This window comes from Rhincodon typus, chromosome 24 (assembly GCF_021869965.1).
Source record: "Rhincodon typus isolate 14 chromosome 24, sRhiTyp1.1, whole genome shotgun sequence".
Taxonomy (NCBI): Eukaryota; Metazoa; Chordata; class Chondrichthyes; order Orectolobiformes; family Rhincodontidae; genus Rhincodon; species Rhincodon typus.
The window spans coordinates 22,582,721-22,609,600 of NC_063355.1; the positions used below are offsets into that span (position 1 = coordinate 22,582,721).

The 26,880-nt window shown below is 38.0% G+C and overlaps 2 protein-coding genes across 5 annotated transcripts in view; one reads left to right on the top strand and one right to left on the bottom strand.

Moving 5' to 3' along the window:
• Positions 1 to 9,314, bottom strand: si:ch211-110p13.9 (uncharacterized protein LOC562347 homolog). Its single transcript, XM_020530858.2, has 4 exons — positions 8,650 to 9,314; positions 2,468 to 2,597; positions 1,408 to 1,541; positions 1 to 941 (listed from the first exon to the last, which is right to left on the bottom strand). The coding sequence occupies exons 1-4, from the start codon at positions 8,770 to 8,772 to the stop codon at positions 45 to 47; spliced, it is 1,284 nt and encodes a 427-aa protein (XP_020386447.1). The 5' UTR covers positions 8,773 to 9,314; the 3' UTR covers positions 1 to 44.
• Positions 9,315 to 9,345: 31 nt separating this feature from the next.
• The window catches only part of zcchc8 (zinc finger, CCHC domain containing 8), a 32,347-nt gene continuing 14,812 nt past the window's right edge, over positions 9,346 to 26,880 (top strand). For all 4 annotated transcript variants that reach the window (XR_007264643.1, XM_048611345.1, XM_020530857.2 and 1 more), the window contains exons 1-13: positions 9,346 to 9,546; positions 11,785 to 11,827; positions 12,364 to 12,438; positions 12,542 to 12,647; positions 12,731 to 12,808; positions 16,398 to 16,501; positions 19,221 to 19,286; positions 19,396 to 19,456; positions 21,500 to 21,630; positions 22,922 to 23,064; positions 24,046 to 24,170; positions 25,750 to 25,836; positions 26,704 to 26,818. Coding sequence is in view for 3 of the 4 variants with exons in the window: in XM_048611345.1 (XP_048467302.1) it covers positions 9,372 to 9,546; positions 11,785 to 11,827; positions 12,364 to 12,438; positions 12,542 to 12,647; positions 12,731 to 12,808; positions 16,398 to 16,501; positions 19,221 to 19,286; positions 19,396 to 19,456; positions 21,500 to 21,630; positions 22,922 to 23,064; positions 24,046 to 24,170; positions 25,750 to 25,836; positions 26,704 to 26,818 (1,309 nt within the window). In the remaining variant the exon portion in view is untranslated. The remainder of the gene's footprint in view (positions 9,547 to 11,784; positions 11,828 to 12,363; positions 12,439 to 12,541; positions 12,648 to 12,730; positions 12,809 to 16,397; positions 16,502 to 19,220; positions 19,287 to 19,395; positions 19,457 to 21,499; positions 21,631 to 22,921; positions 23,065 to 24,045; positions 24,171 to 25,749; positions 25,837 to 26,703; positions 26,819 to 26,880) is intronic.

Sequence of the window (26,880 nt, forward strand, 5' to 3'; positions counted from 1 at the left end):
CTAAATTTAAGCATTGATATCTAGTTTAAATACTGTTCAACCTCCTACTTACAGATCAAACTGGAATACAGTACATGAGCAACACCAGTGATTAGATTATGATTAGCAAACTCTAATATAAGCAGCACTATTGGATATTCACTTTGTCGTTTCCATAATGCAGAATTATCATCAAGCCCCATCCAGCTCAACAGCAAAACTTTCATGGCTTCAGGAAATAATTTATCTACCAAATCCTCAGCAGGTGGCAAGTCTGTGATACTGTCGATGTGAGTTGTTTTAAACTCTTCTACTTGCTTGCTGATCAAGCCATTAGCAGAATAAAATTGATGTCCCAACCAATTACTTACAGTATAAAGCATGTGACTACAATAAATAGAATTAACACCCGTTTCAGTGGTTTCTATTTTGACAATGAAGTCTTGAAGATGTGTCAGAAGTTGCAGCATCATATCAGCCAACTTCTGTGCACACATATTTTCACCTATTAGGAGTTCTACAAAATCAAGCAACAGTGTAATTGTTTTCTCGTGTTCCTTTTGTATCTGTAATGGTAAAACTTTAAAAGCCTGATAAACTGATCTAAATCTGATAAACAAAGAATCATAATCCAAAGCCTCCACATTTAGTTGGTTATCTGCACAAAATTCTTCAGTTTGCAGTAGAATTCGTCCTTCTTGTATACAATAGTTATGGTCATCCTGATTAACAATGCTGTTGTTGTGGGTGCAATCCAAAGGTGAAGCAGCTGTCCTATATATATTAATATCAGGTTCAGGACTAGCACCTTGAATGCTTGAATGCAATGCATTGAAACTTTTGTTGTCCCTTATTTCAAGAGTATGTTTTTCAAGCAATCCCTCTTTAGGGAAATTTTGCAAAATCTTGATATCATACTTGTCATTCAGATTAGGGTCATTTATTCTGGCTTTCCACAAATCCTATAAAGAAAGAAAACAGTAGTTCAAAGTATCAGACTTTCCTGGTTGATTGAAAACAAACTTGCATTACGTTTCATAAGACATAGCTTAACACATCCTTTGTCAATGTAGTTAATTTAGGAACTCAGCAACTTATCAAGGCATGTGTCATTCCTTAGTCTAAATCCACAATTATGCAGTATGGTCCTACAGGTTTGTGTTACAGTACTATAATCGCCCTGTACACAACTTTGTTTAGGAGAAACATTTTAATTAATCGTTGTCAAATAACATTTTAATTATAGTAAAATGCTAATGTTTTGTATTACCAATATCCAAATTAATGGAGCAAATAGGGAAGGAATTTACATGTTAAGCTGCATTACATGAAAATATATAATGCCAAATAGTGCTTTATAGTTGTGATCAATTCAAAAACTGGAAAATCTTTTAAAAATGACATATTTCTTCCAAATGCTAATAGTACCTGAAGTGCAACAAGGACTTCTAACTGTTGCTCTTTAGTGTACATTTCAAAAGCAACTTGAAACAGTCCCTGAATGCTGTAAAACCACAAATTGTTCACCACAGATGGTATCTTCAATCCTTTAAATCGAAATTCTAAAAACAAATAATTTCAAAAATTATAAATATGAGTAGAAGTACAGAAGGGCCAATGAACAAAAGGCTACAATTAACATTTTTTTATGGACAACCTTCAGATTTTAATGACTGCGAAAGAGATAACAGCTGAGGCCATCTTCAGAAATGGGGAAAACACACAAAAAAAAATGATAGTAGTGAGGGAAATGACACACATAGAAGTGGTAAAGCTGGTCATAGTATAGCCAATTACAAATTCAGAATGGGGGAAGGCCATTCAGGTCTTCAAGTCTGCTCTGTCATTCAATAAGATCATGGCTGATCTGATTGTGACTTCAACCACAAATTCCAAACTATCCTAATAACCTCTGACCTCCTTGTTGATTAAAATGTCAAAGAACGTTATTAGAAACTCTATAACAGTTTGGTTTCACCATATCCTGAGTACTGTGTCTACTTCTTGTCAGCAAAACAAAGAAACAATAGGCATTTAAGCCTGGAACTAATGCAAGAAAGAGAAGAGCCACATAGTTAATTCCTATGAAAAGATATCTGATTTATGAAAAACTAGAAATTATTTTAAATAAAGATATATGAGGTGTTTCAGAGCTGATATCAAAAAAAGTTTTTTTCCCGGCAAAGAATGGTCAATGCAAGCATTGAACATCCAAATGGTAAGGCACAGCTGAATGTCATAGAATTATTCAAGGAAGAATTGGTTAAGAAGCAACAGAAGACCTTTAGGGTCTTTCTGAACACACAAATAGGATGATAACTAAACTAGGTTAAGTGGTCTCTATCATCCCTAACTATCTTGTATGTATGCAGGATGTAGCTGAAATGAGTTGTAAAACCTTAAAGAAATATTTTCCTCAAAGATTTGCAAATTTTTTTTGAATAACCCTATTAATTAAACCACATTAAAAAGAGAATGAATATAATACCTGAACCAAAACTGAGCTTGGTTGCCAATCCTTTCTTTGCAAATCTTGCATGGATTCTTGGATGATTTTCAGTGCGGATGCCAGTTTTTGCAACAACATCAGCACCAAGAAAAAGAGGTGTCAAGTTCTCCTGAAGGTGAGGGAAAGAGAAATTAAAATTATAAGAAATGTATTACTCAACTCAAATCCATTGGTCTTGTTCTTTTATTTTCTTTTTGTTAATTTTCCATGCATTAAATGACATTTTTACTGAGGTAATTCTTCATAAGACTTAATAATCAAATACCTGAGCAAAGTAGGTTTGCTACTTTTTAATCATCAGCCAACATGGGTCACCGCTAATGCTTTTTTTGGGGTGGGGGATAGGTAGATCTGTCATAGCTGTGACTGAGAATCTTCTGATTCAATTCCTTGTTAACCAATGCTTGGGAAGAGAGTAATTTTAGTTGAACACATATTGGGAAACCTACCAATACCTCAGTGTTCGAGTGTAAACCTACCCATACCTCATCCTGCTCAGCTGAGTGATTTTAATCCACTAACTTCCACTTATATCCCAATGCACACGTGGATCCTAACCACTTAGTTTTTGCAAACCTGTAATTAACATCTCCAGGCTAAGGGATTTAGTACAGGGTCTGTACCAAGAAACAACATAACATACCAAACAAATTAAACTTTTACTTCTGCATTTTTTTCAATGATTGGGTTTGCTATTTCCTATCCTAAGGGTGGTATTTGGAGATAGTGTTGGCTTTTATGTAGTTTAATTTGGAGAATTTTGAGGATGGTGATCTCTCTCACACGTTTTATACCCAAATAACCAAAAACTACTTTGCTTTTCAACCATGTAAGCATAGATCAGTATTAAGAGTGGATATTTATAGAAAACAAAGTAGGATACCATCCTAGCCCATAGTAAGGAGTCCAATCATGAAAAGACTTTAACAAAGTTTAAAATGGGCTTAAAAATGTGTGATAAGGCGAACATTGTAGACGTTGTAACTAGATATAATCCACCCACAATAACATATAGTAAAGAGAAAATAGTAACAATGGGAAAGTAATGGAGAAATAGATACTGACCAGACTGGGTCCAGCTAAATTCCGAACTGACAATGGGGTGGGTGGGGAGAGGGTGTGGATTTGACAATGATGAATTTAGCAGATAAAAGTGAAACTATAGTATTGCGCTAAAGGATAGCAGAGAGTTGGAGAAAAAAAAACAAAATCACACCGTAACAGATGAATTGCACCATAAAATATTAGCAGACGAATCAAGCTGTAAATTAGCATCTGGGCTGGCACAGGCAGTCCATGTAAAGAACTCACTGCAAATGGTTGGGGTCTATAGTCCGTATCAATTGGTTTTCAGGAGAAAGCCAAAATTTTTCTCAGAAGGGCAGTAATCATTCCCTGACTTTAGAAGGGACTACAATTGACTTCAATTTTTCAGAGCATTTGAATGCTTTACATGTAGGTCAAAGGGCACTAATTAAGGTTAATGTTTCACCAAAAGTTTGGTGAGTCTTATGGCACTATTTAAAGTCATCAGAAATAAATTAATAAATTTTAATTCAAGGCACATACTGTATCACAAGAGAAAATCAGAAAGAATGGAAAAGTCCACGAAAGATACAGATAGTGATGGAAAAACAGCAATTTACAGCATGGCAACCAAATTTTTCGGGCACATTCTTTGAGGTTAATTGATTCTGATTACAAAGAATGTTATGTGGCTCTCTTTTGGACAGTATTCGTTCAACAAAGAATGTTGTAGAGAAAAAAACTGTTAATTGACGTTGCTAGAGTTAAGGAAATGTTGGGAGAAAGAAGGTATTTCTAAAATGACCTGAACAGACACAAGTCCATCAACTCTCAGACTGTTTTATAAACAGAAATGCTTGCCCTATGAAATTATTCAATGTTGTTGCAGAGGAATGTTTTGTTTTAAGATGATGGATTTTGTGTTATAAGAATATGGATCACAACTTTTTTCTTTAATTGCTTTGTAATTATTTTCTACATGTGGAAAAAAATTTAAAAGAATGGTGAATATCAGACATGTTAATTAACCCTTTAAATTCAAGTGGGTAGGTGACAGCCTACCAGTATTATCGCTGGACTATTAATCCAGAAACTCAGCTAATGTTGTCATGAGATAACAAGGTGTAGAGCTCGATGAACACAGCAGGCCAAGGAGTATCAGAGGAGCAGGAAAGCTGATGTTTTGGGTCTGGACCCTTCTTCAGAAACAAAAAAAAAATTTTTTTTTTTCCTCTTGTTATCTCAGATTCTCCAGCACCGGCAGTTCCTACTATCTCTCATGTTGTCAGGACCCGGGTTTGAATCCCACCAAGGCAGACAGTGGAATTTGAATTTAATAATTATCAGGAATTAACAATCTAATTAGGGCCACAAAACCAGTGCTGATTGTTGGAGAAATCCATCTAATTCCCTAACGTCCTCCAGGAAGGAAATCTGCTATCCTCACTTCGTCTGGCCTACAGGTGACTCCAGACACACAGCAATGTGGTTATTCTCAATTGCCCTCTGAAAAAGCCTAGCAAACCACTCAGTTGTACCAATCGATATGAAGTCTCAATAAAGAAAATGAAATCAGACGGATCATCTGGCATCAACCTAGGCTCCAGAAATGACAATGGCAATAACAGCCCTGTTGACCCTGCAAAGTCCTCCTTACTAACATCTGGGGTTAGTGTCAAAATATGGAGAGTTGTCTCTCACAGACTAGTCAAGCAACAGCCTGACAGTCATACTCAAAATTATACCTTACAGACAAATGTCCCAGGTACCACCATCACTATCCATGGATATGTCCTATCCCACTAGCAGGACAGACCCAGCAAAGCTGATGGCACAGTGGTATACAGTTGCCCTGGGAGTCCTCAACATTGACTCTGGACATCATGAAGTCTCATTGCATCAAAATGAAACATGGGCAAGGAAGCCTCCTGCTGATTACCATGTACTGTCCTCCCTCTGCTGATCAGTCAGTACTTGGAGGAAGCACTGAGAATGGCAAAGGCTTTACTCTGGCTTAAAACGTCCACCAGTAAGAGTGGCTCTGCAGCAGCACTGCTGATCGAGCTGGTCAGATCCTAAAGGATTTAGCTGCTGGACCAACAAGACAGAAAATATACTTGACCCTCATCCTCACCAATCTGCCTGTTACAATGCATCAGTGCATTGCTGTATCTGTAAGCATGACCACCACACTGTCCTCGAGGAGACAATGTCCTATTTTCACATTGAGAATATCCTCCATTGTATTCTGTGGCACTATCACCATGCTAAAATTGGACAGACTCTGAACAGATCTAGCAACTGAAGACTGGGCATCCATGAAATACTGTGGGCTATTAACAGCAGCAGAATTGGACTACAACACAATTTGCAATTTCATGGCCAGGCATATTCACTCTACCACTAACATCAAGCCAGGGAATCAACCTTGGTAAAATTGGAGAAAGCAGGTGGGCATGCCAGAAGCAGCACCAAACATACCTAAAAATGAGATGTTAACCTGGAGAAGCTACCAAACAGGACTGCTTGCATGCCAAACAGCATAAGCAGTAAGTGATGGACAGAGCTAACTATCCCATAATCAAGAGAGAAATTCTTAGATCTGCAGTCCTGCTACATCCAATTGCAAATACTGGTGCACAATTAAACAGCATAGGGCTGTGACCAGTGGCATTCCTCAGGGATCAGTGTTGGGACCTTTGTTGTTTGTAATATATATAAATGATTTGGAGGAGAATGTAACTGGTCTGATTAATAAGTTTGCTGATGACACAAAGGTTGGTGGAATTGCGGATAGTGATGAGGACCGTCAAAAGATACAGCAGGATATAGATTAGTTGGTGTCTTGGGTAGAGAGATGGCAGGTGGAGTTTAATGTGGAAAAATGTGAGGTAATGCATTTTGGAAGGTCTAATCCAGACGAAAAATATACAGTAAAGGCAGAACCCTGAAGAGTACTGATAGTCAGAGGGATCTAGGTGTACAGGTACACAAGTCACTGAAAGTGGCAACGCAGGTGGAAAAGGTAGTCAACAAGGCATACGGCATGTTGCCTCCATTGGCCGGGACATTGAGTTTAAAAATTGGCAGGTAATGTTGCAGCTTTATAGAACTTTAGTTAGGCCGCATTTGGAATATTGTGTTCAATTCTGGTCCCCACACTACCAGAAGGATGAGGTGGCTTTGGAGAGGGTACAGAAAAGATTTACCAGGATATTGCCTGGTAATTAGCAATGAGGAGAGGTTGGAGAAACTTGGGTTGTTCTCACTTGAACGACTGAGGTTGAGGGGCAACCTGATAGAGGTCTACAAGATTATTAAGGGCATGGATAGAGTGGACAGTCAGAAGCTTTTTCCCAGGGTGGAAGAGTCAGTTACCAGGGGCCATGGGTTTACGGTGCGAGGGGGAAGGTTTAAAGGTGATGTACGAGGCAAGTTTTTTTACACAGAGGATGGTGGGTGCCTGGAACTCACTGCTGCAGGAGGTGGTGGAAGCAGATACTATAGTGACTTTTAATGGGCGTCTTGACAAATATATGAATAGGATGGGAATAGAGGGATACGGTCCCCAGAAGGGTAGGGGGTTTTAGTTGTGATGGGCAGCATGTTGGTGCAGGCTTGGACAGCCAAAGGGCCTGTTCCTGTACTGTAATTTCCTTTGTTCTTTGTAACTCACTGGAGAAGGCTCTAATAAATACCTCCACCCTCAGTCATGGAAGCGCTCAGCACATCAATGTAAAAGAGAAGGCCGAATCATTTATAGAAATCTTCGGTCAGAACTGCCAAGTGGATGATTCATCTCGGCCTCCTCCAGTGGCCCCCAGCATCAGCCAATTCCATTCATTCCAAATGATATCAAGAAATAGTTGGAGGCACTGGATACTGCAAAGGCGACAACCCCTGACAACATTCTGGCAATAGTACTGAATACTCGTGCTCCAAACTTACTGCTCTCCTAACCAAGCTGTACCAGTAGTTACAATACTGGCATCACCCTGACAATGTGGAAGTTTTCTCAGGAATGTCCTGTACACTAAAAGCAGGACAAATCCACCCCAGCCTATTACCACCCCATCAGTCTACTCGATCATTAGTAAAGTGACGGAAGGTATCATCAACAATGCTATCAAGCAGCACCTGCTCAGCAATAACCTGCTCACTGACACTCAATTTGGGTTCCATCTGGGCTTCTCAGCTCCTGACCTTACTACAGCCTTGGTTCAAACAAGGACAAAAGAGCTAAATTCAAGTGGTGAGGTGAGAATAACAGCCTTTGATATCAAGGCTGCATTTGACCAAGTGTGGCATCAAGGAACCCTAGCAAAACTGGAATTAGTGGGTATCAGGGGGCACCTCTCCACTGGTTGGCACGTGGGAAGACAGTTGTGGTTGTTGGAGATCAGTCATCTCAGCCCCAGGACATCGCTGCAGGAATTCCTCAGGGTACTGTCCCCAGCCAAACCATCTTCGGCTGCTTCAACAATGACCTACCCACCATCATAAAGTCAGAAGTGGAGATGTTCACCGATGGTTGCACAATGTTTAGCACCATTCCTAACTCCTCTGATTTTGAAGCATTGAATATGCAAATGCAACATGATGTGGACAATATCCAGGCTTGGACTGAAAACTGGCAAGTAACGTTTGTGCCACACAAATGCCAGCCATTGAACGTCTTCAGTAAGGGTCAATTGAACCACTGCCTCTTAAAATTCAATGCTATTATCAACATTCTGATGATTACCATTGACCAGAAACTCAACTGGACTTCTCACATAAACATAGTGGCTAAAGAACAGATCAGAACCTAGCAATACTGTAGCAAGTGTCTCAACCCCTGACTCCCCAAAGCCCATTCACCATCTACAAAGGTACAAGTCAGCAGTGTGATGGAATATTTCCCACTTGCCTGAGTGTTGTTGGAGCACATTCCAAAATGTAAACTTTTTTATTATATTCAAATAAACTAAGTTGAAGAACGATACATGTTAAAATTACAACTGTCATCTTATCCTCCTCTGTTAATAACAAGCATTCAAAAGTTAGGGAATTCAAACTTTATTATCCAAAACTGTAAGACATTGCTATCTGGAGATAACAAAAGCTCTAATCTTACCACTTTAAATAATACCTACCTCCGCCTGAAAATCTTGACATACATTAATTGAATTGGGAGGACTCAAGAATACATATCTGAATTTCCTGAGACCCACATTCCATTCTGGTAAACGCAGGGGAAAACGGTCAACAACTGCCATGATTCTTTTTTTGCAACATCCCTTGGAGGAACAGTATTACTTAGATCTCACGATGAAGTTGGTTACAGTTCAAAGAGAAACTTCAACATTTAAAATAAAGGTACGTTTTAAATGCGCAACAGGTTGGTCAAGTCTTTCTGGTAAAAAGCGAGTGTCTCTGAAACTGCAGCTCCTCCTCAGCAAGTGGTCGAAGCCTACCAGAATCTCAATCGTTATCGGAATCACAGATTTATTACAGCGAAGAGGTCGTTCGGCCCATCGTGCCCCCACCGTTTCTATTTTCTAGTGCAAATCTCCTGCCCCTTCTGCCAGGTCTTGACTTGGACTAGCATTTGCCATATTGTGCTCCCAGCATTTCTTGCATGTTAACAACTGCACATAACAGTTGGTCTTAATATTGACGGAGATTTCACCAACGCGTCTCTCTAAATAATTTGAGGCTGCGTTCACATTAGCAGGAAGAACAATACATGATTAATGAACGTTTAAACCAAACTGCTCCGTCTGTCACCATAGAACCAGCTCGGAGAGGTCACAATGGACTGTACTCTGAACCCCACCCTTTAACCCGGACACGTCACTCACTGCCCAATGACAAGATGGCCGCCGAGAGGGTGGATTTGGATTTTGGGGACCGCGAGTTGTTTGAGGAGTTTGACGATTCAAAACCTTCTCACATCCGCTTTAATGACTTGGAAGATGCGAGCGAAGCAGAGGCAATGAGGGAGAAGCTACTGGAATTCGAGGAGAGAATAGGTTACCTGAAGGCGGAGAATATCCTTCCGTTTAAAATAAATCTGCCTCGAAAAATCAAACGGGGCGCCTCGGGAGCGATTGGCTCGTGTCGAGAAGCCGCGTAAAAGAGACGGGGCAGAACGGCGGTTTAACGGCGTTCGCTCGCTGCCTTCAGGCATTTGCTGTCGTTCTGTCAAGTTGCGGTTATCCGGTATTTTTTTTTAAATCTGGATTTTTTGATGGGCTTTCTCTTCTTGGTTTGGCTTCACCGGATAGGCCCGGAACACAGGCCTGTGTGTCATCCCATTCTAGTTTCATTTCAGCTTCCTGAGAAAGCTGAACACAGCAACGCCCTGATTAGAAATAACCTTTTCTCCACCACTCCATCCCCCCCCCACCCTTTCTCTTTTACTATCCTCTGCGCAGTGGCTACACGATTTTGAATTGTACAAAGTTAGGAGAAAACTTATCGGTCGCATTTTGGGGCTAAATACATTTAGGGCGCGGGACGTTTTTGTACAGAACTGATAGGAAATTTCGGTGAGTGGAAATTTCCTTTTTTAAATCCTTTTATCACGCTTGCAGAGTTTATTCACTTCTATTTCGGAGTAATATTTGGATTGTCTTTTTCCTGTCAGGTCGTGAATATGCATTATTTGTGTGAATCAAGGTCTTAAATGCCTGATAGTATTGTCGGACTTCCTAAATGAATTAAATTGGACTACAATATTCTTTGAAATTTGCGTCATAGGAAGACAGGGTGGATAAGGCGTTTAGCACGCTTGCCTTCATTGCTCAGATCTTCTGAATAGAGGAGTCGGGACGTCTTGTTGATGAGGCCACTATTGGAGTCCTGTGTCCAGTTCTGGTCGCTCTGCTGTAAGGATATTATTAAATTAGAGAAGGTTCAGAAAAGATTTACCAGGATGTTGCCTGGAATGGAAGGTTTGAGACATAAAAAGTAGACTTGAAGGACTGGTACTTTCTTCACTGCAGCAAAAGAGGTTATGGGGTGACCGTATAGAGGTTTATAAAGTCATGAGGGGCATAGATAAGGTGAATGACAATTGTTTTCTCTAGGGATGGGAAGTTCAAAAGTAAGGGGTATATTTTTATGGTGGGAGGAGAAAGATTTAAAAAGGACCTGGGAGCAGCGGTTCATGTGTGGAATGAACAGCCAGAGAAAGTGAATGCAGGTACAGGTTACAGCATTTAGAAGACATTTGGATCAGTTCATGATTCCGAAAGATTTGGAAGGATATGGGCCAAGTGTAGGCAGGTGGGACGAGATTAGTTTGGGAATATAGTTGGCGTGGACTGGTTGGACTGAAGGGTCTTTTTCCATGCTGCATGATTCAATAATAAAGAAAGAGGTATAATGTATTCAAATTTATTGTTGGTGTGCAGGATTAATTTGTGAGCTGACCGGTTTGAGTAAAACCAGACTGTAACTCTGGATTCAGCCTCCATTTATACTATATAATTGAAATGTAGGTGCAAAGCCATGGGTTTTACAATAATATAGTAGTGTTAATGACTTCACATCTTCACTTGAAGCTGCCATCTGCCTGGCAGCTAGTGAACATGAGGTATGTGTTCTTGGCTTCACAGAATTCTCTCAAATTGGGAAAGAATGTCTATGGCCATACCAATTACTAGTTAAATTCTCATGTTTTTTCATGGATTATTCTGATGACATTTAAGATGATTAGAAATTACATTCAAGTTGAGGCAGTCTGGATGCTGCCCACTAGATTTAGTTCTGTATCTCATTGCAAGATTGAGATGATATTCTTGATTTCATTTTCCACCTGTTACTAAATTTGGAAATATTACCACCATATGCAGTTGTACTGTATACTTTGCTCTGATGTAAAGCCAAACTGATGAATGTGTAGTTAAAATTAGAAAAATAGCTTGGCAACTTTTTTCCCTACATTATTATGCAAATTCTGTCAATTTTGAACAAAGATTATTATAAATGCACAGTAGTAAGATGCCAACTTATTTTTTTTAACTGATATTGTCTAGTACTTCATTATTTTACATTTGAAAGTAAGGAGTGTAGCCCTTAGTGATTCATGTTTTGAAGTTTGGAGAGAGAAAGTCAACTAGTAAATGGAATGTGGTAAAAGGTGTGTTGCATAATGCAGAGCTATACTTTACTGTGTTATTCATCACCCTAAAACCTTTTTCAAAAAATAGTTTTAAGGTTTGATCTTGAATGCTTATTGCCAGTATGGTATGTAAGGGTCTTTTCCTTGACAACCATTTAACATGCGGAACTGAAGAGGAAGTTGAACTTATTGACCCAGCCAAGGTAACATGAATGTTGAGAGCCAAACGCTTCACAAAACTCTAAATACAAACAATGTAATGTTGTTTCTAATTATATAGAACTCAACAATTAGTCGCAGATATTCTAAAATTCTTCAGTAGATTTGGGTTGTGAATTGCTGTGGTTGGTTTGCTTGCTGAGCTGGTTCCTTAGTTCGCAGACGTTTCATTACCCTGCTGGGTAACATCATCAGTGCAGCCTCATCGGGCAGGACTGAGCAGGGTTAATGAAATGTCTGTGGGCGAACGAACCAATCACAGCAGTCACAAATATTATATATTCCAATGTGTACACTTTGATTCCATGCTTGTGAATTAATTGCATGGCAATATTTGACCAGTTTGTATTCTAATTATTTGGCTTTTAAATACCATCACCTAAAAGCTGTTAATACATCTTGTAGAACATGAACCGAATTATTTAGTGGTTTGTGTATGATTTGCAACATAAATGTCAAATTGGATTCTGTATCTTCCAAGTTTTGAAAGTTTGTTAAACTAACTTTTTATTTGTGCCAGTAAAATAGTTGTGAGTGACTCCAAAACAGATGGCCCAATGATTCAGATCTTGTTTATGAACAACAATATTTCAAAGTAAGTTTCAGTTTTAGAATCATTTTTAAGTTTTATTGCTTCCTTTGCAGTACTTCCAATTTGACACCAACCATTCTGATTTGTGCACTGATTTTAATTTCAGACAGTTTCATCAAGAAATTGAAGACTTCATTGCAAGTTTAGTTGAAAGATATGAAAAAGAAATGCAAAGTGACCCTGAAAAAACATCCTTTAATGTGAAACCTCAGGTGAATACATTTGACAAAATACAGCTTTCATTTCAGAATTGTTGTTAAAATTTGTAAGCAAACGTACGTATCTATCTTTTCAGCCATCTAGTGTGCTGCTAGAGGAGCACCTGAAAGTGAAAACATCAAATGCAGTAAAGAAGATCAAAGAAGCATTTCATGTAAGTGGAAAGTCCAATGACAAATATATTTATTTGAATTATTAAAACTGCATCAGAGCTGAAATTACATTGTACTGAGCCCTGGGGACCCTGCTTCAATCTTTGGTCTCGAGCTGAGTTAACTGATTTTGGTTAGGCTGGCTGTAGAAGTAATGAAGTTTGCAGCTGAGCTGGGTTACTGTGCATCCCTGTAAGTATCTACTGATTACTGTCCACTTGCTCCAGTTGCAAATGCATGTGCATAACAGATGAAGGTGGGCTTGAGTTTGGTACAATTGTGGCAGTCATTTTTATGACTCCTAAATCATAAATTATATTCAAATTATTTAATATTCTGAGAGGAAATTCTAAGGCATTTCGCTCAACAGTGAAAGTAAGGGAAGAGGGTTCCAGAATATCTAAATATTCAGTCTACATTGTTCAACCATGATTATTATAATTTAGAAATTATGTTCTCCATTTGGTCATTTCAGACTCAAGGTAAAAATTGCAGTCTTGTTGAGAAGTGAAAACCATTTTTTTTTATACTTAAGAGGCAAAGCCACATATTCCTACCAGTGATTAAATCTTTTCCTCGTATGGTGGCTAGGAATTTTACGTCCTCTATTTAAGTGTCATTGTTGCACTTCTCTATCCCTTAGTAAAATATTAATTTATTTTGGGGATTGAGTGGCCATAACAACGCATGAGGTGGCATCACTAGGAATTTGTCTTCAGTATAATAATCAAATATCTTTGAGTTGCATCATGTTATGTGATTTTAATTTTGGTGAGGTCCCTGAATTGATCATATTATTTTAATGGATATTTGGTTGTTAATCTTGATCATTTTGTTTTTTTATCCTTTTCTGCACTTTCCAAAACACACACACCCTTGATGTTTACACATTTAATTTTCCTTGTTTAAATGTGCGTTGTTTTGTATTTAATCCGTTTGTACTTATATAATTTAGTGTCACTAGTTCAAGGGCAACTGGGAATGAGCAACAAATGCTGACTTTGCCAATCGTGCCCACATCCCATGGAAAAATACAGGGAAAATGCAGCATTCTATTACAGCTTGCCTCCTTATTACTATTTGACTAACTTGGTCCATATTTGGCTGTCTTGTTTCATACTGTTTCTCAATACTGGAATAATGCCTTGGATAATTGTGGAACTCATTCATTTAAAAAATGTTGATCACAACTAGACTTAATGCCATTCGTTACTTTGAGTTGAAGATCTCATAGAAGAGTCAAAGAATCCCTACAGTGTGGAAACTGGCCCTTCGGCCCAACAAGTCCACACCGGACCTCGGGTATCCCACCCAGACCCATCCCTATAACTCACCTAATCTACACATCCCTGAACGCTATTGGCAATTTAGCATGGCCAATCCACCTACTCTGCACATCTTTGGACAGTGCGAGGAAACCCATGCAGACACGGGGAGAATGTGCAAACTCCACACAGACAGTCGCCCGAGGGTGGAATTGAACCTGGGTCCCTGGTGCTGTGAGGCTGAGCCACCATGCTGCCCTGTGGCATCTGTCCTGTGTAGTCTAAAGTATCATTATTTGTTCATTTCATGAGCTTCTTTTTGTGTATGTCACCAACTTTTATCCATGTTATAGTCTTTCTGAACCAGTCGTGAAATCCAAAATTGGACACCAGCTCATTTTGGTACCTTTTTGTTTTTGGAACACCAGAGTTTATAAGCAGGCTTTCTGGTTTAACATGTTTAAGTCTATTTCCTTATCCTTACGCAAGCTGTGTCTGCTTGTCTGCTATCACAATAAGGGATGAAGGTTTAGTTGTTTCAGTGTTGGTAGGTAGCACATGATGCCAGCCTCTTAAAGTCATAGACTCAAAGAGTCCTACAGCATAGAAACAGACCCTTCTTTTCAACCAGTCCATGGTGAACATAATCCCGAAGTAAACTAGTCCCACCTGCCTGCTCCACTCCCATATCCCTCCAGACCTTCCCTATTCGTGTACTCATTGAGGTGTCTTTTAAATGTTGTAATGCTAGTATTGAAGAATTTTTAATCTTCAATAATGTGAAGAATTATGTAAATAATTTAACATTCCTGCCATTTCTCAACACCTGCAGTGTTCTGTGATGCTTAATCATTGCATGATTTACCTGATCTTTTATCACGTGCCTACTGGGCACATGTATAGCAATACATTTATTTGAATTCCAATCTATATAATCTAACTTTGTAATATCTCATTTCTTCCAAATTAATTTTAATAGTTGAAAGCTAACATTTACACAGTTCTGGGAGTTTACCATTAATTGTTAGCTTGTATATTTAATTTTGTATTGCAAGGCCATCTGAAGCACAATTATTTCAGTTTTAGTTTATTTTTAACTATCAAACCTGTATAAAGTTAGTGAGCTGCTAAATTCAAGGTCATTGTTTTAATAAAGTGGTGAAATAGATTTCAAAAATATAAAACGTGAGAAGTCCACAAATTAAAGTCATGTAATGCATGCACTTTGGAATTCCCAACTAATTTTGAAAAATAGTTTGCTCCCATTGCCATTTGATAACTTTGGCATTAGGAACGTCAGTGTCAAATATTTATACTTCGTTTCTGTGCAGTAATAGCAGAGTAGGCTCAAGAGGTTAAATGACCTACTGCTGCTGTGCATTATTCCACAATTTGCTAAGAGGTGATCCTCCTCAAATGATTTCTCTTACCTTTTATGGGAAAAATACCAATTTTTTGCTGTGTTACCACTTTTCTACATGTGGTTTGGCTGTGGGACAGGGTATCTTTAGACCATCCATATCCAATGACTTTGTGCACTGATCTCCTCCAGCACTTGTACTTAGTTAATTAAATGAGTTGGGTTACATTTACCACAATTCTTTTAGATTTGTTAACCTTATGATCAACATTGTAAACCAACCTACAAAGATATTCTTGCAGGCAAAATGCATTACGCACTGAGTCACCTATTGTTACAAGCGCATTAATTATTGGATGCATTGTGCTGAACTTAACCAAGATTTGTTCAGTATACTGCTTCCAGTCCTCCTGTTTCTTTGGATCTATATTGCCACTATAAAATAAATCCATAAGTGTCTACTGACTTATACTTCTCACAATTTCAATGCTTCTTATTGTGCAAATTGTGTTATACAGATTTTTTACAATGTGCTTATCTGAAATTGAGACAGATAATTTATAATACTAATAATATAAATTGTTATACAATTCACAATTTTTCATGGATCAGATCAAATTTATGTCAAATTTTACAGTAAAATCTTATCTCCATTCACTTTTTTTTTGGTTTGGAAAACAAAATGCTCAGATAATCAGTGTTAAAATATCAAACCACAAAAGGAAAGCAAACTTACACTGGTTTTAAATGTCTGATTTGGATTCTGTGTTGGTGCTTTGATTTTTTGTTTAAACATTTATTGATGAGGTCCTGCACTATATATTTATATCTATAATATCAAAGTATCTGTGTACAGTGAATTCTTGAACTTTAATACAATTCCTTCTATAGTAATAAAATCATTACTTTTTGTGCCAGTTAGTACATATGAGGAAAGTTTTTTTTGTAACTTTTTTTTTCATGCAGGTTGTGGGAAGCGTTCAGTACTTCACCAACTTTTGCCTTGACAAACTCGGACAGCCATTGCTAAATGAGAATCCACAGCTGACAAATGGATGGGAAATACCCAAGTATCCTGCTCATTCGAAGAATTCTACTTCAGTTTATTGTTTCTTTATTACAAGATAAAGGCCAGAATATTCCCATAAAGCTGAAGTCCCCATACTGGGACCAAAAGGAGGAAACCAACCACTGTTTGGCTGGTAGCAGGATCAGGTTGATGCATTTCTGGCAGTAAACAAATAGGGGGCTACTGTTCCAACTAAATATTGATATCTGCCCCCAAGGGCTACCAGGTCAATTGAAGGACCAGAAACTGAATATAATTGGTGATCAATGAGGAGACTGCAACTGGAAGGAGAGGGTTCTCCAAAAGTTGAGGCACCCTCTAAGCAGGGTGGAAGGAAAGATGTAAGTGGAGTTGAAGTTGCTGGAGCCATGCAGGCAGACCCCCAGACATAGAGAAGTGGCTGGCGACTACTAAGCACTATTGACACTGTTGCTGTAGCAATAGCCATTGTTGTCCATGTCCCTCTACCTCGATCGTGGAGTGATCAGAAAGGAGAGACTCCACTCTCACTATCAAATGAAAGGTCACCAAGTTTCATTGGATGATCCTGGTGTGGGGAGTAGGGAAGTGGCCTTTAATGGGTTATTGATATTGCTCAAATGATCTTCCAGTGGCCAACATGTCTGCAAAGATTCTTACTGAAGGCAAAATGCCCTTATTGTGGAGTGGACACACCCCAATGTCTTTGTGCTATTTTGCTAGCCTTTCTGTTTCCCAAAATCTAGTAAAATTTTAACCATTAATTTCTGGATTATTTTGAAAAAAGAAAACGTAGGTTTTTGGTAGACATTGGAGAAGTCAGTGAAATGTAGTGATGTTATTTTGGGAGTTAAATATCTACCTCATTCAGATATTAATTTCAAAATATAAAGAATTTTATGCATTAACTTTTTAATTTGTGTAGTTCCAGATGTTTATAAGTTTTAAACAATTTACAGTCTAAGTCTTGAAATCTGTTTCACCATTTTGTTGAAATAATTGTCCTGATCTTTGAGAGGGGAAATAAATGCCACGTGCATAATTTATTTTTCATTTATTTATAAATTTTTATCTGGAAAGATTGTGACTTCAATGTAACTAAATTGTGCAAAAGCTACTGTATCTCTAAAGTCTGAAATTGACCTTATGAATGTTTTTACTTTCTTGCCTGCTGATCCTATTTTATAATAGGAAGTCATTAATTAATTTTTAGCCTTTGGCAGAGTGTTTTGTTTCACAGAACAGAATTTCAAAGATCTGTGCACAGATAGATATGGTAATATGAGTGTTAATCTCATATGCAGAATTCATGAAATGATATTGCTGAAAAGAGTCATATTGTCAAATCTTTTCACTTTGCATTAATCAATATGATGCAAGGATGTCAAATTTCAAATGATCACAATTTAAATTATATGCGAAAAGAATGCTAATAGGTTAGCTAGTCGATTCTTGCTGAAGGGTTGCCATAGAGGAAGTAACAAAAACTGTGGGCTCCTGAAATACCCTGGGAAATAAAGGGAAGGCTTAAATGTATTCCTTTTGTTTGCAGAGAATGGGTCCCCATGTATAACCACATGCCATATCTTGCAAATGTGAATGAGACATATTTATGAGCTTGACTGTCTTGAATTAGTTGTTAGTTTAACTGTTAGCAAACACAATTATTCAGCAAGCCCTACCCAATCTCAGAATCACACAATGATAAATGTTTTTTGGTTTTGTAAGGACAAGCTTTTTGAATCTGGGATGTACTCTGCCTGTTATGAACAACCAAAAGGACATGTTCAACTTGATAAGCCTGTTACTGGAATGTGTACCTATGCAGCTAGCATAGCACTGACATTTGTATACAATATTGCTCATTGTGCAGCCAAGAGAATGTCAAGAACAAAATCCGACTGATAAAATGTGACTTTGCAATTGAACAACATTTTCATAGAACAACCCTTTGTGCTAGCAGCACTACGAATAACCAATCTAATGGCTCATTCTCACTTATTTGAAGTGAGATACTTTGATATGTAGGAGTCCATTCCCTGCATACAAAAGGCAAATAAGATTTGCACCTTATTTGAATTACCAGGGAGCTTCCAAAGTCTGTGGGTTCCCCATTGCTTTTCTCACAGCAGTGCCTTGACAATCAGTCGACTTGCCAAACGATTGGCATACTTTTTAAAGTTTGAATTCTGCTTGTTCGAAATTTACCGGTGTCCTGATGAGCTCAAAGCAAAAGACTTTGGCAACATCTCTCTCTTCGGGTTGTCGTTAATCAGAAGAAGAGAATAGTTTAAGATAATTGTAGTAGGCCAGATACACAGGATTGATTATTTTATCATGGAACATGACCAAGTTAATAGTTCTGCAATTGTTATAACTCCTCAGTGCATTGTGTTAGAACAAGTTGACATGCTGTTGATAACAAGGTGTAGAGCTGGGTGAACACAGCAGGCCAAGCAGCATCAGAGGAGCAAGAAGGCTGACGTTTCAGTCTGAAGAAGGGTCCAGACCCGAAACGTCAGCCTTCCTGCTCCTCTGATACTGCTTGGCCTGCTGTGTTCATCCAGCTCTACACCTTGTTATCTCGGATTCTCCAGCATCTGCAGTTCCTACTATCTCTGACATGCTGTTGAGCATGTTTTAAAAACTTGCAATACAGCGCTGTACATTTCTTAGCCAGGAAGCCTACTAATGGACATAAATGTTTGTAGACGTGAGTAATTCCTGAATTCGCAGTAAAGATATCAGCAAGTCTTTGCCCAAGTTGTATCCTTAGAGGGTCAAGAAGTGGAATTGAAAGCGAAGAGGTATGTATAAGTGCATAGGTCTCAAATCTCTTTAAGAATGATATTATAACATGTCATTTTATTAAAATGACTTACTAAGTAAGTGAAAAACACATTTTGTATTAAATAGGCCAAAACCTTGTTGTTTCAACTGTGGTTCAACAGAACATCAGTTAAAGGATTGTCCAAAGGTAAGGTCGCCATAACTTTGTAATGAGATTTTTTTGTTCAAAATGAGTAAATTATAAAATCAAGGTTTTACAGAAGTCAACAATTTGTTCACGTTCTAAATGGGCATAAATAGGTCTGATTATGAACTAGCCATAAGCCTAATTAAGAGCTTGTACTTGGTCACTTTACTCAGTGGTTCTAAACTCGCCTTTGTCAAAGTAGTTGTGGGTTCAAGCCCCTGCTCCAGAATGTGACTGCACAATTTATTCAATGGAAGAGTGGTGCATTGTGACAGATATTGTCTTTCAGATGAGATGTTAAACTGAAATCTCGAGTTAGAAGAGGCACTGGTTGTCCTCCCTCAAGAAAACAACAAATTAAACTGTTTTGTTTGTTTTTGGGATCTTTTTGTATCTGAATTAGATTTGAAGAGATTTAGGATGTCTTGGCATTAAAAACAATGCAATATTTTTTCATTGTAGTGTTTGAACAAATATGTATGATAGAAAATAAGTTATATTGAGAAATGATGAATGTGGGCTCCCAAGATGGTTTACTTTGAAAATGTGTCTGGTATGGTATGGTATAGCAGATCCTGAAATTGAACGCTGGCTTTTGAGGCAGTGATTGAGATGCAGATACTGATGAGTAGTACAGTTTGCTGTTCTGGTTTGCTTCTGCAGCTAATTAATAGTTGATCCCTATAGGAAATACATTTGTGGCCTGTGGAAGTGGTCTGAAATACACATCCAGATCAAAAGGATAAAGTCAATTTGGCCATAAAGTCAGTTGATAGTTGCTCTTTATGTTTGTTTGTGAAGAACTAGTATATTGTTGAGGTATTGGAGACCAGGGTGCATTATATTTTTTTCTCTCTAAAAGGGGTCTTCTTTGAGACTCTATCTGAGCGATGTTTTTTGAGAATACTTTTTCATTCTCATTGGCTCATTTATTCAGTAATGTGTAACAATCCTTTCTGTTTTACTGCTGAAAAATGTGATATTCAGATGTTCGTAGAAGCAGAATTATCAAACTGCCATTCAACTCAAAGCCACAACGCAGAGGGAAAGTACTAATTAGTAAACATTGTAGCATTTTAAATTGGTATAAGACAACATTTAGCAAAAGTTTTTTTTTAAAGTAACTGACACTTATACACACGCAAAGTTGTCACCCTAACTGCACCTTCCACAAATTGGTGAGGTCACAGTGAATGTGTTTCCATTGCATTAGCCTAAAGCTGAAAGGTTTGAACCAGGTAGTTATTCCCCTGGTCACTGTATCCCAAATCTCAAAAGTTGAGACTTAAATTTAACAATTAACAGTGTTCTTCTTAGTGCAGTTTCAAGCTAGAGATTGCATGTTCATTTGCAAGTAATTCGTTGTCTCCGATTTTTGTGTCTTCCAGTCTTCTATTAACTTGGGTATTCCTTTGGCAGGTTTTAAACTGTCTTCTCTTTACAGCTCCCCACTTCCTGCTGCCCAACCCGGAGTCCTTCCTCTCTATTCCCTCATTTGCCTTGTCCACGCCTCTCGCAAAGGGCAGCTTGCACACTTGTGTTCCTCCTTTCCTTTCTTCCTTGTCATACTTGTTGCTCCTTTCTCCGGCTGTTCTCTTCTACTTTTATTGCTGATAGGCTTAACGGCATGCACAGGAATGTACAACTTGTAATTCAAAGAACACCTTGTCAGACATTGTCAGTTATACTTAGAGGTTTTCTCTAGTTGTTCTTTATGATTCAAAATTTTCTGAATATTGTGTGAATTAACCTGCCACCAACATGTATTATGAGTGCTGCTGGGTCTAATCATATGTGAAGAAGCGTGATCAATAAAATTAGATGGGAAGGGAGGAATGAGGTTTAGAAGAAGTCATCTCAAATTGATTCTGCTTCAAAGAGAAACAAATGAAACAAACCTTTTGCGAATGTTTGACAACATTCATAGTAAAAATTCATTTGTGTGTTTTTCACAACAGCATGATTATATTTTGTCATTTAATTTGCAGTTGTTTATCTTAGTATAAAATTAACTTTCATATAATGTTTGAATTAACTTTATAGCCACGTGATCTTGCTCGTATTAGTGAAAAGAGAAAAGAGTTCATGACAATGGCTAGTGATTCACCTCATTCAGGTTCTCAACAGCGGTATCATGCAGAGAGGTTTGAAAAGTTCAAGCCAGGTGTTCTCAGGTAAATATGCTGTTAGATTGGATTATCCTTGAATTAAATAATACAAAAGGAGGCCATTGAAATCAATTATTCTTGTCAGCTGTTTTGAAAAAGATGTTCAATTAGTTCTAGAACAAAAACAGAAGTTACTGCAAAAGTTCAGCAGGTCTGGCAGCATCTGAAGAAAAAATCAGAGTCAACGTTTCGGGTTCGGTGACCGTTTCTCAGAACTGGTAGCTGGGAAAGCATCAATTTATATGCGGAAAATAGGGAGGCGGGGCGGGGTGGGGTAGGGAGTAAACGATAGGATAGAGCCTAAGGAGAGAGAAGAACAGTTGGACAGACAAAGGAGTTGATAACGATTTGGCTAGGAGGATGAATAGTTGTTAATAGGGACAGTTAGTGACTAACAACAGGTGATGTGTAATGGCAGGCTATGTGATAAGGCCTGGTGTGTGGGATAGAGGGCTAGGACATGGGAGAGTTTAGGCCCTAAAATTATTGACTTCGATATTGAGTCTGGAGTACTGCAGGGTTCCCAAGCGGAAAATGGGGTATTGTTCTTCCAGCTTGCGTTGAGCTTCGCTGGAACACTGCAGCAAGCCAGAGACTGGGATGTTGGCCAGGAAACAGGGTGGTGTGTTGAAGTGGCAGGCAACAGGTAGCTCGGTCTTTTTTGGAAGCAGGAGTAGTTAGTCACTAACAGTCCCCATTAACAACTATTCATCCTCCTAGCCAGATCATTATCAACTCCTTTGTCTGTCCAACTGTTTTTCTCTCTCTTTAGGCTCTATCCCACCCCGCTTCCTATTTTCTGCATATAAACTGACGTTTTCCCAGCTACCATCAGTTCTGAGGAAGGGTCACCGGACCCGAAAACGTTAACTCTGATCTTTTTCTTCACAGATGCTGCAGAACTGCTGAGCTTTCCAGTAACTTGTTTTTGTTCCTGATTTACAGCATCTGCAATACTTTTGGTTTCAATTAGTTCTATCCCACTGCTGTTTCTCCACAGCACTACTATGACAGAATCTGAAGGGAATGACTCCAGTTTTCCCCTTGCTTAAAAGTACTGCCACTTGTAAAATGGTATTGTATTTTGTTATTTTCAATATAAAACTGCTTTTGTGCAGTAACCAGCCTTTTTAAAATAATTTTTCAGATAATCTTTGTGCAAAATCCACAAAAGTACCTTCCAAACTGTAAACATCCTGTAGAATAGCTTACTGTATGGTCACGAATATTTGTTGTTTGCAGCATTGAATAATGTTCGTGACTCACTTTTTTCTATTTGATTGAATTGATTCTGCAGTGTAGAACTTAAAGAAGCTCTGGGGATGACTGATGAAACTCTGCCACCATTTATATATCGGATGCGTCAATTGGGTTATCCACCAGGATGGCTGCTGGAGACCCAACAAGAGAATTCTGGGCTTGCTTTATATGATGGCAAAGGTGAATCACTCCACATAATACATCTGCATATGTAGATACTAGAAATATGTGGTGTATGCATTTTTTAAAAAATCATAGTCAATACATTGGGGCACTCTTCTCTCTCTGTCATATGGTAGTCTTGTATTTTTAGGTAGTTTACACTCACTGGACATTTTTGAGAAGGAAACCCATAACACCTCATTCTGTTGCAGAAAATCCTGATGGGGATGCCTTTTTATTTTTGTTGTTAAACGTGTGATTTATCATCAGATTTAAAAGTTTAAGCTTTAGATTGAAATGGGAAAATAAACGGAGACTGGCAAGAAACTGCACAAGTTTTTACTTCTAGTATGGAACAAGAGTTACCTTGGCTACATAATGATATTCTCCTTAATCAAGGAATCTATATCCAGCATTCATTCCTTTGCACCACTGAATGATATGCTGTTCTCCTTAGTGACTCTGATTATTCAGCCACACAACATTTTGGGAACGGCTTGTCCAATAAAATGTTTTAGCTGATAGCTCCCATAAAATACAATATAATCCTTGTTTATATATTTGAGCTGTGTGTATAAATATCTAAACAGCTCAATGGAGGCTAAAATTCTGACAATTGTCTTTGGAGGTGACCCAGATTTTCTAATTGTAAGAAATCCATCTGGCAACCTGTTGAGGTATCTCTTGGTGGCAAGATGCAAGCTTTGTGTTTTTACCTGGCTAACAGGATCATGAGAAGATAATCTAATATTAAGTTCAGAGATTTAAAAATATTTATCCAACAAAAATGGAAGTAGGAACACAGTTCTTGCCCAAGTCAAAAGACTGCTTGATTAATAATTCACATGGTGGGGAAGATATTCAACAGAATTTTAAAGAAATTGCAAAGCTCATGATTTTACGAAGGCTTTGCACTAACCTTTAGGATTGTTGTCTTTAGTTTCTCGGGCATGCCAAAATATATTGTAACCATTTTCTATTTTCTCTTTAATGTTACAGATTCTAGTGACAGTGAAACAGAACATGACAAACAACATCTAAAATCTCACCTTCCATCCTATGATACAAGTAAACTCATTGATTATGCAGGATTCAATGCTGTTATTCCAAAAGGGATTCAGGATGTAAGCATTACACTCGGTATACTTGATTCTATATTTCTTTCCCACCCAAAGTGGTATATTAGATTAAAAGATATACAAATGGAAAAGCAGTTTCAATTCAGATGAAGATTTTGGAGCAGAATAAGTACATCCCTACTAGAAAGAAGAAATCCAAGACCTGACTGTCCACTACCCCTGCCCTTCACCACCACCACCACCACCACGAGGAAAAAAAAATCAGTGGTTTGCTAGAGAGCATAAGGAAAGCATCCAAATTAAAGAAAAAGCATATGTACAATGATATCTGGAATGTGCAGGTTGTATGCTGAAGAAAGGTTGCACATACTGGGCTTGTTTTCACTGGGATTTGGAAGGGTGAGGTTGGAATGATTTGAAATTTATAAGATCCTGAATGGTGTTGAATAGGTAGACGTAGAAAAGATATCACCTTGTAGGAGAGTCTAGAACTAGGGGACAGGGTTGTAAAATTTAAAGACTGCCCTTTTTAAAGCAGACAAGGGGGAATTTGAGGTTTGTGCACCTCTGGAACTGTCTACTTCAATAGGCAGTGGAGACGTGGCCATTGACTGCTTTAAATGTGAGGTCAGAAGATTCTTGTTAGACAAGGGAATTAAAGGCGCTCAATGGAATTTGGTAACATGGACAGGTCAGCCATTATCTTTTTGAATGACCTAATTTGTATGTATGTTTATAAATGTGATGGTTAATCTTGGAGTTACATTTTCTGGCCAGTCCATGTAAGCATCAACATTCTTGTCATTGCCTCAATTTTCCAAAATAATTACTTCAACAACTAAGCTGGATCTTGGTCTGCAGTCTTTGGTTTTATTTCCGAGCTCATGGTGGTCTTGGCTTAGAGTGGCTAACTAAGGAATCAAAACTTGATCTTTCTGACTCTTATGGTTAAATACTGTAATTAGGTTGTGTACTTATCAACTGAGCTATCATGGGATCCTTCAATCATTGTTCAAGCAGTATCTGCTTCTCTGAAAACCTCAACGTTAACATTCAACAGATGTTATTTCTGTCTGTTTTTATTTTGTCCTTACAGGGCCCTTTTCTCTCTCTTTATGGTTCAACACCTTTTATAGAGCAACTTCGGATTATCAGCTGTTTGGATGTCTCTGTGAATTAGATGTCTTAAAAGTAATCAGAATGGTTCCCTCATACACTAATAACATGCTTTTCTATTCTTTCTTACCGGGAGCCTTGTTCACACAGTTTGTATTTTATGTTCAAACATTTTACCCACAACTTCAAAAAAATCATCAAGCATCATGTGTCTGCACAGGCATGTTGGGCCAAAGGGCTTGTACCTGTTTTTGTTTTGTTCTAGTCTCTTCCATGTTGACCACCATTCTGAGGTTGTGTTAGCTTTGGAAGGTCTTGTCTGAATAACTGTATTTATTGCTTCAGGATATAAGGTTTAACACTTTGTAGAAAAAGGCATAATTAAATAAAGGAATTCAGGTAGCGCCCGTCAGTGATGTTGTTCCACGCCTAATTTTACTTATGTAGTGATATGTGCCTGAAAGTTTTGTTCTAACTGACTTGATATTTGTTTTTATGGTATCATTAGGAATGGAGGCAATATGGTTCAATTCCAATGCAAGCTCATCATCTAAAGGAATATTTTGCACATCAATTGGCTGCTGATTATCCCATGGTGAGTTTAACATTTCACCATCTTATCTATTGCTCGTGTTTTTTTTAATGCTGGTTGAACCCAGCTATTTCAATCAGTTATTTTAAAGATTTGAAATGGGTAATTACATATTCACAAGTATAAGGCAATTGGCTAAAATTGCTATGAAACAGGGAACAAAAAACTACAACCTAGGTAATATGATTCAGTTCTGTATTAGTTTCTAAGCCATCAGAAATGTTTCCTGAGGTTCAACTGTTTGCTGCCAGATATCTGTATAAATGATGCCTTTTGCTTTAAAAGGAAACATAATAGAAACTACGCAAACTGTGCAAACTGAAAAAAGTAACTGAAATATTTTCAATGTCAAATGTAGTTTGACAGTACTTAATACACAAATGTTGAGGTTTCATCTATTAGTCCTTTATAATAGAAAAACTGAACTATTGAGAAATGATTGGACTACTACCACAAATCAGTCAGCCAGGAAAGATTTTTGCTTCCTGAGAAGCTGATCTCCCATTTGGCATGAAGTGAGCAGTTATAATTTGGATGCTGTGCATAGAGGAAACAAATCCAACAGAATTCACATTAGGATGTGCAAATATATTGAGATGAGGTGAAGAGATGAAGCTCGGAAAATTCCTTAACCACATAATCCATTGATGTTCCCATTTAGGCTCGTATATTGGAAATGACCATTTTGGGTAAGGTATCTAAGAGCAATGAATACACATTAAATCATACCTCGGCATGAAACTGTAGTAATGAGGCAAGGCAAACATGGAGCAGAGCAATTTTAAGACTAATGCTGCTTTTTAACCATTAATGTAAAGTAGAAAAATTTAATTTTTAAACTGATCCAACTTAATTCTTTCTTTTCTTTAGACTAAACACAGTGCAAACAAAAGGGGTTCAGATGCTGACTCAAGCCTGAGAAGTGTAAAGAAGCGCAAGTCTGAAGAAATAGATATAAATTCTTTTGACATGGAGATAGATTCAGGTACAACAGTTAAATATGTGTGTCAATTCCATCATGATTTCTACCAAAATAATCATGATAAA

Bases quoted from the DNA above. Each gene is read 5' to 3' on its own strand.
- si:ch211-110p13.9 (XM_020530858.2), bottom strand. From the start codon at position 8,772: ATGGCAGTTGTTGACCGTTTTCCCCTGCGTTTACCAGAATGGAATGTG. The intron at 1,542-2,467 runs GTATTATATTCA...ATTTGTTTTTAG, and splicing joins CAAGCTCAGTTTTGGTTCAG to AATTTCGATTTAAAGGATTG. The intron at 942-1,407 runs GTACTATTAGCA...CTTTCTTTATAG, and splicing joins AAGTCCTTGTTGCACTTCAG to GATTTGTGGAAAGCCAGAAT.